Below are 15,424 nucleotides of genomic sequence, written 5' to 3' on the forward strand. Positions count from 1 at the left end.
CAAGATCAGTGTAATTATAGGCACGAGGAACACAATATATTAGATTCAATAGGGATTGGGGACCTTCTACCATCAGGTGACAGATTCAACCTTTTCTAGCCTTTCAAAACAAGCAGAACAGAAGAGCAACCTTTGTCAAGCAAATCGAGATGTACAAGTTATCAATTTCATCACTGTGGAGTTTTTAATAAAGCATTTTAATATACATATATGTGGTAAGGTAATAATACAAGCATACAATTGAAACATTTTTATCCAAATTCGTTGATTTACTGCAAATAGATGATTTGATAATTACATTTAACGCTGTAATTTATCTAAAAAGGTCCTAATAACGGATCATTCGCTTCATTTCACAAAGGCTTCAACAATTTACACTTGCCTACGGACATTAATGCTAGACGAATATTCATGAAGCTCCGCTTAGTCTATGTTTCTATTTGTATCAATCTAATTAATAAAATAAATTGGTAATACTATTTAAGAATACATAAACTTCTAATTTCAAACATAATATTTGAAAGACTTTTGTTGTTTTAAAAAAATAACATTGGAAAAAATAAATAATAATTATTAAGTACCTAATTATTATTTATTATTTTTATTATCATCGTAAGTTTTAAGATAATTTAAAGTATTAAAACATTGATGCCCTATTATGTTTAGAATGGACGGTTTTTTTTAATTAAAAGTTTCATTATCAACATAATAATAATTTCCATCTCATTTTAAATTCTACTTAAGTATATACAATTTAAAATAAGCTACGATAAATCAGAACAGCTTGTTATAGTTGCAGGATTAGCCGTACCCGTTGAATCGCAATTCAAATCCTCTGGGTGAAAATGAATCAACTCGACTCAGTCTTATTTATAAATCGTATTTCATCACATCACATAAAACGAAATATATCGTGCTCCGTTGTTTATTTCGCTAAAGTTAATATGTTATATAAATAAAACGTATGCAATATTTTACGTAAAGTCTTTATTCAGAAAACACTTACATACATCGTTTATCATTAATTGATACACCCGAGATAACATCAATAATAATTTCACCGAACTTCAATGCGTTTAACCAAATATTTGGCTATATATTTGGTCGAAACATATTATATTGTCTTGGGCCAATTCGTCCCGAATAAATCTAAGGTTATTTTAATAATGTCAATAGAACTCCTATATATAATTATAATTGAATATTATATGTACTACATTGAATGTATCCTTACTATTGAGTTTACATAGTTATGATTACGGAATAAGCTTTGGTTTACGAGGCTTTGATAAATGACATTTCATATTTCTTACATTAAAAGCTAAAAATAAACTAAGTAAATATATTACAATTACATGAATCATTTGACTGAAATTTAAAAAGTAGTGCTGTCATACGATCATGTGTAAAATGTTTTAAAAAATCAGTCATATTGTTAGAAGTTAGCTCATTAACCGTATAAAATTGTGTAATCGAAAATTCATGTCTACGTGTGTGTTATACCGTAGGACAGCACTTCTATTTGTAATACTGATTTATTGCGTTAAGTATATCGATATGATAATTTTCAGTCGCATCTAGAATTTTCATATTAAATCATTTTATTATTAACTTATAATAACTTATAACAAAATATTTACATTTAATAATGATTCGGGCGATTTACACATTGCACGATTTTTAACGCTCTTGATTTGTTTAGCCTTTTCAATTATAGAACCTAAGTAGTATATTTTTCTTTTTTTTAATGAATGTTGGTACGAAACAATGTCTACATTCCAAGTTGTCTTCGACCTGATTTTGTAACCTTTGCTCCAAGACTACGTCGAGAATACAACCTTTAATATCGTAAAGTAAACAGTGATTAAGTATATAATAATAATATTTGGAAAACAGTTCATATAAAGAAGTAATGTTCAAAATCTTTCCAATATCATTTTAATGGATTTAATGCGCAATATTTTTACACCGTTGCGTTTAATGGTGCCATGTGTTCATCGCCTAATACAAATGCACCATAATTTATAAGCACTCCCATTCCTATATACAAATAAAACCATTATTATTACATATTTTATATTTAAAATGGTACACACTGCAAAGTTACAACGAATTTTAAAATTTAAATAATATCTCGATAGAATTTTATTTTAATAAAAAATAAAAACTTTATTTTTTTATAGGTATGTAATTTTGTAGACTTCTGAGAAATGTAACGTGCATAGAAATTTTGCTAAGACAGTATGTAAATAGATCTGACGTTAATATAATTGGAATGTAAAATAATTGTATAGAAGAACTCTTTTTTTCTTTTTTTTCCAAAAAAAGGCACTACTCAGTTTGACATAAAACCTCTTTATTTTCAAATTTATTTGAAATAATTGGTAAATAATTTTTATATTCTTTTAAATAATTTGGAATCAATAAAAGTTTCGATGAAATTTGAATATCAATTATAGAATGTTATTCTAACTTTTATAGCATGTTTACAATAACAGAATTCAGAGTATAAGTAATTTATTTTATATGTCATAAAAAAGTTGATATATTATAATAAAATTCGTAAAAGTAATTTAAAGTTTAAAACTCTTTAAGTGTTATATTGCTAAATAAAGAAGGAGAAAAATAAATATGAAATCGATGTTTTTATAAATACAAAATATTCTGATTTATTTCAATGATAAGCGTTCACAAAACAGTTTTATATTCAGAACGGAAAAAGTATTATTATTGACTAGAAGAAGACATTACTCATTCTTCACATATAAGTCCTTATTAATTACTCATTCGAATCGTCGAATTCGAAATTTAAAAAGCAAAAATGCCACAGATAACATAATTCGATAAATAAGAATATTTACCGATTTCTTTATTCAAACTCTCCTGGCAGTGTCGTATACTTTGTCTCATTTTCACACGAAGAAAAAGAAAGTAACGAAATATTACAACCATCGTTAAAGAAACAATTGAAATACTTTATAGATGGAACTTTGTCTGATTAGCATTTTATAATTATACCTAAATTGGTAACTATCTAAAAATTTATTTGTATATTCCCGTAACTACACATGAACAGCAATAACTAATGCTATACGGTTAGATATTTCGCTTATCAGATGTAATGGACAAAACATACCTTACACAATTCTTAAGGACTTTAAAGTGACATATTAAATATATTTAATAAATTCGATGAAACTTGATGATGACATAAAGTTCAATGAACTCATTTAACACAAGTTTTTTTAAACAAAATTAAATTTCAGAGATCATACACCGAATCGGTATAATGAAGTTGCTATTGGAAAATAAACCTTATGAATTGATAGATTCAGTTTTCTAAGATTCTAGCGAAGAAGAACGAGATGAAGAGTAGAATGAAAGCGTAAGTAATGCGAGTTTTGTCTGCACCGCCTGTGGCTCTTATGTCGCTTTCGAGTACAAAAGGTTCGTCTATGACGTGAATTATTCCATTGGTACATTCTACGTCTGGTCTGAAAACGTGAATCCAATGCCCGTTCCATTCTACGTAGTAATCTGTTTACAAAAAAAATAAATAAACACAATAACATTTATGAAAAGTATTAAATCTATTATTAAAGTATATTTAAATAAAAAATAACTACAATAAGAAAATACATGGTATTAAATATATCTCAAGTTTTGAATACATAAAAATAAACACTCACTCTTATCAGACTCCTTGACGCGTAGTCGAAGAGGGTCGCGGGAAGTGGGCAATACAAACGGGTGGGTCTCATTCGCCAACAGCTTAAGATCAGACACCGTGTACGAGCGATCAGTGCGGATGACATGTCTCTCTAGAATCTGTTTGGTCTGTAAGAAGGAGGTTGCGTAAATGAATTTTGTCGCTGAAAATATAAGGCAGTAGATGTGAATACAATCTTGCCATGCTTCACTTCTTTCGTTGCTTTGAATTCGTATAGACCCCTAGATTTGTTAATGTTGAATATAATATTTTTGAGCTAAATACTAACACAATGTGATGATATCAAAAGTAAAATATGCGTCTATGATATATGTTTAGAATTTCAATCAAATTGGCGACATACCATCCAGGTCAGTATAGGTATCCAGAATTTTAATGCCAAAGAACTTGCACGTAGCAATATAGATATGACATTTTGATTGCTATGATAATACTGCTTGGAGATGAAACACGAAGGCACTTCGAACTATTGAACTAAACTAAATGAAACTAAAGTAATCGAATCATTAATTAAAATGCATACTCACGTAATAACCGAAATCCTCTTTGAACAGAGCATTGTAAGCGGAAGGATGCTTTAATTGGAATTTTAGCCAGGCATGATCGCGCGGCACGAAGTACGTGTAGCGGTGCTCCATGTCGTTCAGTTGGTGGTTGAACATCTGCCGCTTGCCGAGATTGTATGTGATGCTACAATTCAAGTCGTATTTGGAATGCAAATTCGTACAAATTTCTACAGAAATTAATGGTCGGAATATATACGAGAACAAACTGCTGTGTTCGCGATTTCATAGACGATGCACAGAGGGACACTGTTTTTGCCGAATTATTCAAAAGTAACTTTTATTTTAGCCCAGTGCGAAATGAGTGTACTATTTCTGTAATTTTCTTTCATTAGAAACGCTATTTTTATAACATTTATTTAGGTACAAATACATACATTAATTAAGATATTTTAGTACACCAAATATTACAATATTTCTGTAGGCATGTATGTGAAAAAATCTTTTATCATAATAATGAGTTATTCCATCACTCGCCTGAGATTCACTTTTATGAGGTTAATAGATGATACACATGAGGTTTATTGGGGATATCGGTTTGATAAATAGAGGTACGAAACATATCAGAACAGAATCCCATAGTCTGCAGTTTCAATATAAGCAATAGTATTTTCATCTTTGTGTATGTCAGGACAAGTACCCAATTGATCGTTAACACTAAATTTATATATAATAAAATATACACTCACTTGAGCATCGGATCAGTTTTCATTTTTTCGAATACAGTCGTATACGGAACGCCCAACACTCTGTCGATGATGTGTACAAAACCATTGGTTGCTGCGATATTAGTTTGAGTTACGGTTGCGTTTACACCGCCGCCTTCCACCGTCAATGTTAAATTATTTTGATGACTTATCACGTTAAAGTACAAATATTTTCTCGGTAACGCCGTCGGTGCTTGATAGATCTAAAATCATGTCGAATATTTAACATCATCAATTCATCTTAAGATTAAAGAAGACGCAATTGGCACACAAATGAAAGCACATCGGGTACGAGCTCTTTGTCACAACTTTTGTTTTTGTTTGCACATCGAAATGACCATGCCAAAACACTATTCCGAGCCTTACGTGGGTTTGATAAGGGTAACACGGTTAGTCTTTTAAAAATGTAAATCATGCACAGACGATGCGAATGTATATCTACATGATAAAGAAGAATTCGGACGAGATGATAATAGCATGCCTTTTGTAAGAGGATCTAACATAATAGAACATAATGAGATGAAACGTTGGTAATCAAATGGACACATTGACTATGGAAATTATATGATTTTATTTTAGTTTCAAATTGACATACTGCGCCAGGGAGCTGTTCCGTTAGCAGCAGGAGTAAATGTAAACAGTTTTTAATATCATAATTATTTTTAACGTCAAAGTATATTTTTTTGCATACACATGTGACACGTCAAAAATAGTCGTTGATTTCTATGCGATAACATGAATGTAATAAAACAATAGTGTTAAAAATATGAGTTGCTCTTATTTTATATTTTATTATTGAAAGTGTTATATATTTTTGCAAGTGAAGTGCAATATATTATTACTCAATAATAACACGTCTATACTTATTATCGTGCTATACTTAGTTCATAATTTTCACTGACCTGGTTCATGTTGTTATGAATAATGGCGTCCAATGGTAATCTCTCGCGCACTAAATGCAAATTTAGTATTTCTTTCAGCTTTTGATGATTCCTTTAAATAAAATTTTAAGCAGAATAGTTAAATTAGTGCATTTATAATTATATACTTTTATAATGTAGGTATTTTTACGTAGTCAATTATTTACCAAAATGAAAGTTATGGTAAATCTATCGAAACCATATCAGGATTTAATAAAATATTTATATGTTATAAATATTTTATCTTCTACAGGTAAGGTAAGGCAGGATTACAGAGACCGAGAAATACTTAGTTCTTAATCTTAAACACAGTTATTATTCATTAGGTAACAATCTTCTTATAAAATATAACAAAAATAATCATGTTTATAATTATTAATATATAATATGCATGTACGTTTATTTTCATATTTATATTTGTAACAATTTTCCTTTTCATTGTAATGTGGAAAGGAAAAAAATTGTTAAAATTGAAGTATATTCTTTGAAAAGACTTTCGTTATTGTTATTTTCGTAAAATATTATAGGAAGCCATTGAATTTGTTTACCTTTGAATGTATAGCTGTCTTTTATTGGTGTCTATATTAATATTATGAAAAAATAAAATCTAATATCTTATTAAGGAAAATACAAATATTTTATATTGTGAAGAGTACCATATTAATTAAAATAAAAGAATGACCTTAATTTTAAATTAAACAATATTTGTTTAGTAATGTCAACAAATCCCGGACTCTTTAAAAAAGGTCCTTTGAAACAGGACATTTTAAAACTTTGCTTAAAGCAATTTACACTTACCTATTTATTAAAAAGCTTGTAAAGCATTGTCAGTAGCTGTAATTTAGTTCAGAATCTAGTCAGGTTACTACAAGAATATTCAGTTTCGACATACTAAAACACGCTGTGCTTAAAAGTACATCGTCAGCTCACCTTATAATATTCTGCACACTAATTTCATTCCAAGCTTCGTTGGAGGGCGCGAAGAGCGTTATGTCTTTGGCTAAAGTAAGCTCGTTAAGGAACTGATTGTGCTCGCCTAAGTCCATTATCACCTCGTAGAATTTACACAGGGGACCATCTTCTTTTTCCTGATGAGAAAGTATATTTTTAATGCAATAACAGAACTAAATTACATTCAAGTTAAGGTTACGATGGAAAAAATATACTATATAAAGTTACACCATTATATTTATTTATAAATTTATCATATTTAAACAAAAAAAATTCTAACATTGTAGACTTTTAAAAAATACGCATAGATAATGTAAGTATAATTATTAAAACGTATTAATATAAATACAGAAAATTCATTCGTCATGCACAGTAAAATGTATTTCTCATGATTTATCAAAAAAAAAAACAAACAGATATACATATGTAGTTAATTAAGTAACTATACGTTTCTATCGAATACTATCGAAATACAATATTCTTGCAGGAGTTTAAATTGTAGATTTATATAAAATTAAATAAATAAAAAATTCTATATTAAACCTTCAATATTGCAAACCTACAATTCTACATTTCTTTTATATATATTATATAATGAAATAATGAATTCATAAAACAAGTCCCAATTGTTCTTTTACTTCTATACATTACCTTAAGATGTTTGCCTGTGCGCTTTTGAAAGTAATTCAAATATAATATAAATCCAATACAACAATAAATAAAACAAGTGAACGACAGTGACAATAAAACTTGAAAGTCGCAATTTCTCAAGTAGCCTTAAAAATATTCTTTAAAAGGTACTTAATACTTCTAGTTAATTTTTATTTTCATAAAATTATACCCGTCTTAAATGCAAATTGGAGGTAACTAACAAACCCTTAAGTTGTGCAGGATTCTACGATTTTAGGTCTACTTTAGTGTTGCAGGTTTTTGTATTAAGAATAAATTGTAGGGGAACGCCCTTATACGTTTATGTTAAACTATGACTCTTATTCAATATGACCATGCAAATATATACTTACAATCCCCTAAAATTGCAAAATTCATGCAGGTTCCATGACAAGGAGGCGTAAAACATGAAAATAATTAAACATTTTTAATAAAAATTGATATTGATAAAATATATTGTATGCAAGTTTGTGTGTTGAAAGTGTTCACGATCAAGTTATAAAAATGAAGGCAATTTTATCGAATAACGCTGGAAACGCTTAAGCACCACGGCGAACAAGAAATAAAAAAGCGATACAGATTTGTTAATGAACGCGCCATTTACAATACGCTCAACTTTTTTATTTGATTTTTCCATAATTTTTTTTTAATTCTTTTTTTAAAAATTCTGTATCCGTAATAAGAGTAATGTTAGACAATTAAATTTGAATGCATCTATACAAACGAAAAATATATCCGAAGTAACTTTTAAGTTCTTAAACGTTTTCAAGCGAGGTTTATACAAATCGTGAGTCAACAAACCAATATTATAAAATAATAAATGTGGAAGAAAAAAATAAATAAAAAAATATGGATATTTGGATAGTTTTATAATAATTTACAATCACTCTCAAACTAGCTAGTAAATAGAACTCTCCTAGAAAAAATATAAGAAAGAAATCCCAAATTTGGAAGCTACCAATAAAACCAAATAATATTCATTGAAAATAATTGAACTCAACAAACCGTGCAGTCTTACCTTTGATCGAAAATATATACAAACATTTTAAGGAACCGTTGAAAATAAAAATATAACATTATATTATCAAGCTCATGAAATATGAATAAGATGTCCGATGTGAAGAACGAATCAAGAGTAGTAATAAAAATTCATATGCACACATCATTATTCTTAAACGTGCTCCAATCATTTATGAAATATAACTTCATGTAAGACACTCACAAGAATAAATATAACGCAAATAATTCACGACTCTTTACCTTTCTCGCCTGGTTCCAGAATTAATGGAGCAAAAATTAACGACACGGTACAGAAATTATTATTTTATTTCAATTTATGCTGATATTAAAATTTAACCAAAGATTAATGATTGAGTTTTTATACGTATAAAATATATTTACTGTAAATGAAAAGGTTTAAAATCTAAAAAGGGAGTACAATCATTCATTCACAGACTAAATAGGTATCAATGGTGGTTTAAACTTCTATTCTTTAACTCGCTAGTTTATTTAAAAAAAATACTTACATTGAATTAATAGTGCTATAAACAAAATCTAACTTACCTAGTTTGCTTTATAAGTGATTTATTTAAAAAAAATAAGCATTAGAATAGGTATGTCTCACCTTAAGAAAGTCGACGACGGTGGTGTCAACTACCATCAAAGGCCGCTGTATGAGATGGACCACGCCGTTCTTGACGGGTATATTCGCCCTCACGATGTCTGCTAGAACAACCCCTCTGCTGTGCTTTGCATCCCCAGCGACCGTATTCGATTTCACGTACGCTGTTCAAATAATAAGAAATTATTTTTTTTAATACACATAATTTATAATATGTAGCGTACAGTCAAATGGACAAAACAGTTTACCGGTGGAAGATTTTCTTAATATAGTTTGTTAAATGACAATTCAAAAGTCCTTGTAAAAGCCTATTCGAACAAAGTATATTTTGTTTAATTGACTTATTTAACTAGCGACTATAAATAAATAAATAATAAATATTGGACAACATCACATACATTACTCTGACAATATAAGTAGCTAAAGCACTTGTGTTATGGAAAATCAGAAGTAAGACCCAAGACAACATAGAAAACTGAGAATCGAATTCGAAACCAAAGAAAACCGGTGTATACACCACTCGATCACGGTCTATTAAATATTTGTCCTGTAATATTAACTATTATTTACATCGCTAATGCGCCACCGATTATGGAAAATAAGATGTCAAGTGTATTCCTTGTGCTTGTAAATTACACTAGTTCACTCACCCTACTAACCGGAACATAACACAGCCTAGTACAGGTTGTGTTGTGTAGCGGTAGAATATTAAATGAGAGGGTAGTTCTACCAATCCAGACGAAATTGTTATATAACATACTCACTTTTTACAAAACATTTCCTAGACATTAGTCTGTGTAAAATACTTCTAATATTTTAACTTATTTTATCGAAGCAACGCTGTAGACTTGCAAGTGTTTAAGTAGCTTTGCAGTAAAGTTTAAACAAGCTTAAACTAACACATTACGTTACATGTCGCTGCTTAGTATCTTAACTTGGCACCACTCATAAAGTAAAGCGTAAACTCGAAAGTAAATCTCCTTTTTTTAACCGAGTACATACAAAAATCTGAGTGTATTTAATTTCAAGCATGTCAATTTTCATTGGCTCAATTTGTTTTTATCATTTTTGTTTTTAACATCGTTAGGAACTTGCACGTGTTGACTATAATCTATGGACCCGCATTGGAACAATAACAAACAACAACAAAAACAACAGCCTGTAAATTTCCCACTGCTGGGCTGAGGCCTCCTCTCTTTTAGAGGAGAAGGATTGGAATATATTTTATCACGCTGTTCCAATGCGGGGTGGTGGAATACACATGTGCTAAAATTTTTATGAAATTAGACACATGCAGGTTCCCCTCACGGTATTTTCCTTCACCGAGATGAGATAAACACAAATTAAGCACATGAATCTTTTAAATCAAATTTTAAATCCGTCCGAATAAATACTTTGCTAATATCGTTATTCTATAAATGGAATGTAATAGCTAAATAAGATTACTTTAATCGACCCTTCGTAAATTATTAATAATTCGATTAACAAATTCCTAATATAATTAAGAAAGCTGTAAGAACGAATCAATTTAATTATTATAATGTTAAGCAAATGTTAGTCTTAAGATAAATTTAATGTTAATTATCAAGAGAAATATTTTTCTAATCGATACTATATTTTTATCCAAACAAAATTACGAAAATATTTTTGTCCATACGTTAGGTTAGTTTTAAATGAAATTGGTTTCCCAGTGTAAAATAAAAATAAATTTGTAAAATAATTTCTCCCGCCATCTGGATATGCCTATAGATATATGTATCTCAATAGTACCATACTGACCTATCGGTCATTTTCCAGATAGCAAATAAAAAATGAGACCGTCGAGGGACGTTCGGTAGATGTGAAACATCGCAATCGATGGCTATTAAAATAATTTATAATTCAAGAGACCCAATATTTATGGAGTTAAATAAATAAAAATAAAAGTTTCGCTCATAAAATACATATTTTTTTCAGAATTTATGTTATATTATATTATAAATGTGAAAGTAACTCTATCTGTCTGTTGCTCTTTCACGACCAAACTGCTGAGCTGAACTGAAATAAACCTGAACTCCAGGAAAGGACAAAAGGTTACTTTTGATGCCTAACAAATGACAACTAACACCCTAAAACGCATGCGTAGTCGCGGGCGATTACTAGTATTGTAAATGCTAAGTACACACAAAGAGGTAAGCGTGCGTGGACAGTAGGCATCACGGTTTAAGCGTCGTGCCGATTGCCGTGACGGCATACGTCACTAAGTGGTGATATACGATATTTCACATTAATAAACCTAATCTACTTAACGTATGAAAAGTTTCCGGACAATATTGACAGTGAAATACAATAGTTGTGACTGTAACATATGTACATACTAAAGTTAGGGAATCTTGTACCGAGTTTACACGAATGTTTGAATAGGCTTGCTTATCGACTCAGTCAACAATTTCAATAAGGCCTAAAGCAAACATGTAATCATGTATTAGTTAAACAATGTTATTAAAGTTTTCCATACATTGTGAGAAGCGTAAAATTTATAAGATATAGGTAATATATGCTAAGAGAAACCAATGAATTTTGTAGTAGATATGAATGAATCGTTGCCTGCCTCTTTCGAAAATAATATTCATTAAGTTTGTCCTTTGTTGTCGAAATCCTAGATTTTTAGATATACGATACAGGTCGACATGAGAAATAAATGAAACTAAAATAATGATACCGTGCTACAATGTTCGATGTTTAAAATTTCCTTTTTTTTAAATAAATTTATAAATACTTAAAAAGGAAAATATGTTTTTTAAAATTTTATGGTTACGGAAATAAAATCGATATCCAGTATGTATAGAACACTTAAAAAATTTCTATAAGTTAGCATCTGTTTGTAGATTATTATTAATTAATCATGTAAAATCACATTAAAAAACTTAGCGTCGAGTTCTTGTAACTCTATTACGTCCTACTTTAATTAAACGCTCGTTAAGTTTATGTTAAATTCTGCAATGGAATAAAGTGTTTTAATATTTTAAAACGAATCCTTTGAAGGAACGTTTTTACAGCTCACTTATAAATTAGTGCACGACGACGTGAGAAAAATATAGCAAGTAACTTTGATTACTCGCTAAAAAGTTTTTATATTGCATCTTGTTAGCGCTGCTTATATTAACGAATACGTTACATATTTATTATGGGAACAAATTATTTGATATTATTTACTTATATATGAAAACAAACATTACATGTTGTTAAAACAATCAAGCCTCTGGGCATCATATATTTTGCTTCTTCGTTTATTCTACCCTCAAGCAGCAATATGTTGTATTTTTGTTTAGTTTTAAAGGGTTTGACAGCTATAGAATCATAGGACCATCTCAATTTCCAAGGTTGGTGAGGCATAGTTAAACATTTTTTACGCTGGTAATTGTAGGCGATGGTAGGTAGGGTCATCTATTTGGTTTTCTGTCTTCTTATTTAATAAAAAAAATCTTTTTAGACACATACAGAAAGTATAAATGATACATATTATAAACAATAAAGGTAATAGAAAACAAAAGAATGTGACAACTAACGCTACAGGACACATAGACATCCATTGAGTATATTATGCTGTTATTATCCAGAATACAGCCATGCTTAATATTGTTGTATTCCGGCTAAAATTTTATTAGTGAGTCAGAAAGTGTTTGTAACACTTAAAAGTATATATATTTTTAAATCATTTAAAGAAAAACCGTTTTGCGGTTTAGAATTACAGAGGAAATTAACTCGAACCTTTACATCGGAATTTAACAGGTATGTACGTAGTTGGTTAGTATTTTATTTCGTTAAAACGGACGCGTTTCAAGTGACACGGGTTTTACTCTTCGCATTGTGTATCTGGAATGCTGGAAGCTCTTCATTCTGATTGAGGGATGACACGTGTTTTATTTTCGAGTGGTGGATTTGAAGTATTTTTTTATTGCTCGTTTTTATAAAAATATATTTCTACAGTACATTATATACATGTACTTTTAATACCAAAAATAGCTTGGAACTAAATCGTTTGCTAATACTTTACAACCACACAGGGTACCATTGAAAATCAGAGTTAGGTTCTTGGAACCCAATTTAGAAGCTGAATGGTAACCTTTAGGACACGTATCATTGTATTATTGTTGTTTTTTTTTTGTATATTAAGTTAGTGAGTAGTTATAGTTGGGAAATATGTTTAATTTTTGTTGCTTTTTTTTGTTTCAAATTTTTTATACTATATATTCTTTTATTATTTACTGTGTCCTAATAAACATTTCTTTCTTTCTTTAAATCTTAAAAATATATCAAGGTATTTTCTAAAAAGACTAATAGTTCATTTGGAGTTTTCTTAATGTTTTTAAAGTATTTTATCTATGTTACAAAACATGATAACTAAATGGTTAATAAAACTAACTAAAGTTTTATAAAAGTCAATGGCAATTTTTCTAAAGTTAAAGAGATATAATTATTTAAGTTTGGTAAAGTCGTTGTATTTAGTTAAGAACTTATGATTAATGCATCTATATTTGAACAGCCACAGACGTTATACTATAAGTATGATTATAATTTTATATCAAATTGTCAGTCGGGCGGAAGTGTTTTTTGCACTTTTGCGATGGAAATAAAGCAGACAGTAAGATAACAACTTTATGACATAAAAATAATGAGGAAAACGTACAACCTCAAGCTCGATGCATAAAACATATTCGACGAAGTTGAGAAATATGTTTTGAAAAATATATTTTTATTTCATTTGCAATAAAAATGCCTGGGAAATTTTAACTCAATCAATTGGGTTTCACCGACTAGATTTTTTTGCAATATTTGTAATTTGACCCAAAATTACTAGCAGATGATTTAAACATATCATCATCTAATTATTTAAGTCTTGCAATATATAATTTGAACAAAATTTGTAGCATAAGTAAGTGCTTACTGTAACCGTCTGGCTGATCTTAAAATTTCTAGCTGAAATGTAGTATTTTGTATTTTCACATTACGAATATTTCTTTAAGGCTTATTAATACTTATGTTGTTATATTCGTTTTAATAAGCTAATTAATTACTTGACGGGTAGGCTGTAAAACAAAGAAAGGTATTTAGTTTATTCATTAGATATATAAAATTATTGAGGCTTAGAAATGTACCTTGGTTCGTAATTTATAATTATTATGTATCAGCTACACTTATATATTACACGGCTTTAACCGTGAGACATAAGAAGTTTTTAAATAAATAATAAAGATATATATTTAGAACTAGTATCACATGATGGAATTTCTTCACTTGAGTACTAACATTACTGAATTTATAACGTATATTACACACTAGCTGTTCCCGCAAATTCGAGCGCGTTTTAATTGAAAAAAAGTTATTGTTTGTCTGTCACTCCTTATTACATCACCCATCTGCCAATGAAAGTCCCGTCCGAATCAGTCTTTACGTTCCAGAGATTAGCCGGAACAAACAGAACACACTCACAAAAAATGATATTTTGGTATACGTACCGTGTATACACATATTTTAGTAAAAAGCGGTTATTTTATAATATAAACAGACACTCTACTAGACAGATACTATTTTATTATATGTATAGATTTTTGAAGGAAAACTATGTTGACTCGAAAAATTATCAGTAGCAGCCAAAGTCTGAATGTTAGAAGTGCATACCCTCACGTACCTTAGTAAGTTAAAAATACCTTAGTCTTGTAATAAACTCTTAATAGTTGTCGAATCCGTTATCGGATTATGAGAGTGTGGAAATAAGTGCACCTGTGTTTGTGCACATATTTGTTAGCTATATGCCCTGTGCAGTTGACTAGTCACCTGGAAACACGCGGCCGAATTCGTTCACATTTTTACATGTTATTTAAAAGGTGCAGCTTTTAGTAAGCATAGTTCAATTTTTCAACTGAATTTTAAATTAATAACCTATAATCAATTTACTGCAGTGAAATTGTACGATTTTCACTCAAATATAAAAAACTTAATTTACGCGAATACTATTTGAAGTATACGAGGGCGGCGTATGTTTATTTTTAAAAATATTTGTTAGTGAGGTTTTCTTTAATCGTTATACTATATTTAAAACTATAGTCCTTTTAAAAATACAATACTTTTAAACTTTCCAAATCCAAACCAGTGGTAGAATTTTGGTAATCAATGCACTATAAAATGTAATACTTCTAATATCGAATAAATATATTTTAATTTTAATTGGTCTAAATTTTTCAGATAGGATTCCATTCCCTCATTGGCTGTCCGATGGGACG

The 15,424-nt window shown here is 29.4% G+C and overlaps 1 protein-coding gene across 5 annotated transcripts in view; it reads right to left on the reverse strand.

The window, feature by feature from the left end:
* Nucleotides 1–970: 970 nt before the first annotated feature.
* The window catches only part of LOC124532322 (fasciclin-1), an 86,000-nt gene continuing 71,546 nt past the window's right edge, over nucleotides 971–15,424 (reverse strand). Inside the window, exons 7-16 of one of the 5 annotated variants that reach the window (XM_047107178.1) lie at nucleotides 9,165–9,325; nucleotides 8,801–8,809; nucleotides 7,894–7,899; nucleotides 6,851–7,008; nucleotides 5,903–5,993; nucleotides 5,596–5,607; nucleotides 4,983–5,203; nucleotides 4,258–4,420; nucleotides 3,690–3,837; nucleotides 971–3,537 (exon numbers count right to left, since the gene is read on the reverse strand). In XM_047107178.1, the coding sequence (XP_046963134.1) occupies nucleotides 3,332–3,537; nucleotides 3,690–3,837; nucleotides 4,258–4,420; nucleotides 4,983–5,203; nucleotides 5,596–5,607; nucleotides 5,903–5,993; nucleotides 6,851–7,008; nucleotides 7,894–7,899; nucleotides 8,801–8,809; nucleotides 9,165–9,325 (1,175 nt within the window). In that variant the 3' untranslated portion in view covers nucleotides 971–3,331. The remainder of the gene's footprint in view (nucleotides 3,538–3,689; nucleotides 3,838–4,257; nucleotides 4,421–4,982; nucleotides 5,204–5,595; nucleotides 5,608–5,902; nucleotides 5,994–6,850; nucleotides 7,009–7,893; nucleotides 7,900–8,800; nucleotides 8,810–9,164; nucleotides 9,326–15,424) is intronic. The other 4 variants (XM_047107179.1, XM_047107180.1, XM_047107181.1 and 1 more) reach the window with 4 other exon arrangements.

The sequence above is a fragment of the Vanessa cardui genome, chromosome 9 (genome assembly GCF_905220365.1).
Source record: "Vanessa cardui chromosome 9, ilVanCard2.1, whole genome shotgun sequence".
NCBI classification, from domain to species: domain Eukaryota; kingdom Metazoa; phylum Arthropoda; class Insecta; order Lepidoptera; family Nymphalidae; genus Vanessa; species Vanessa cardui.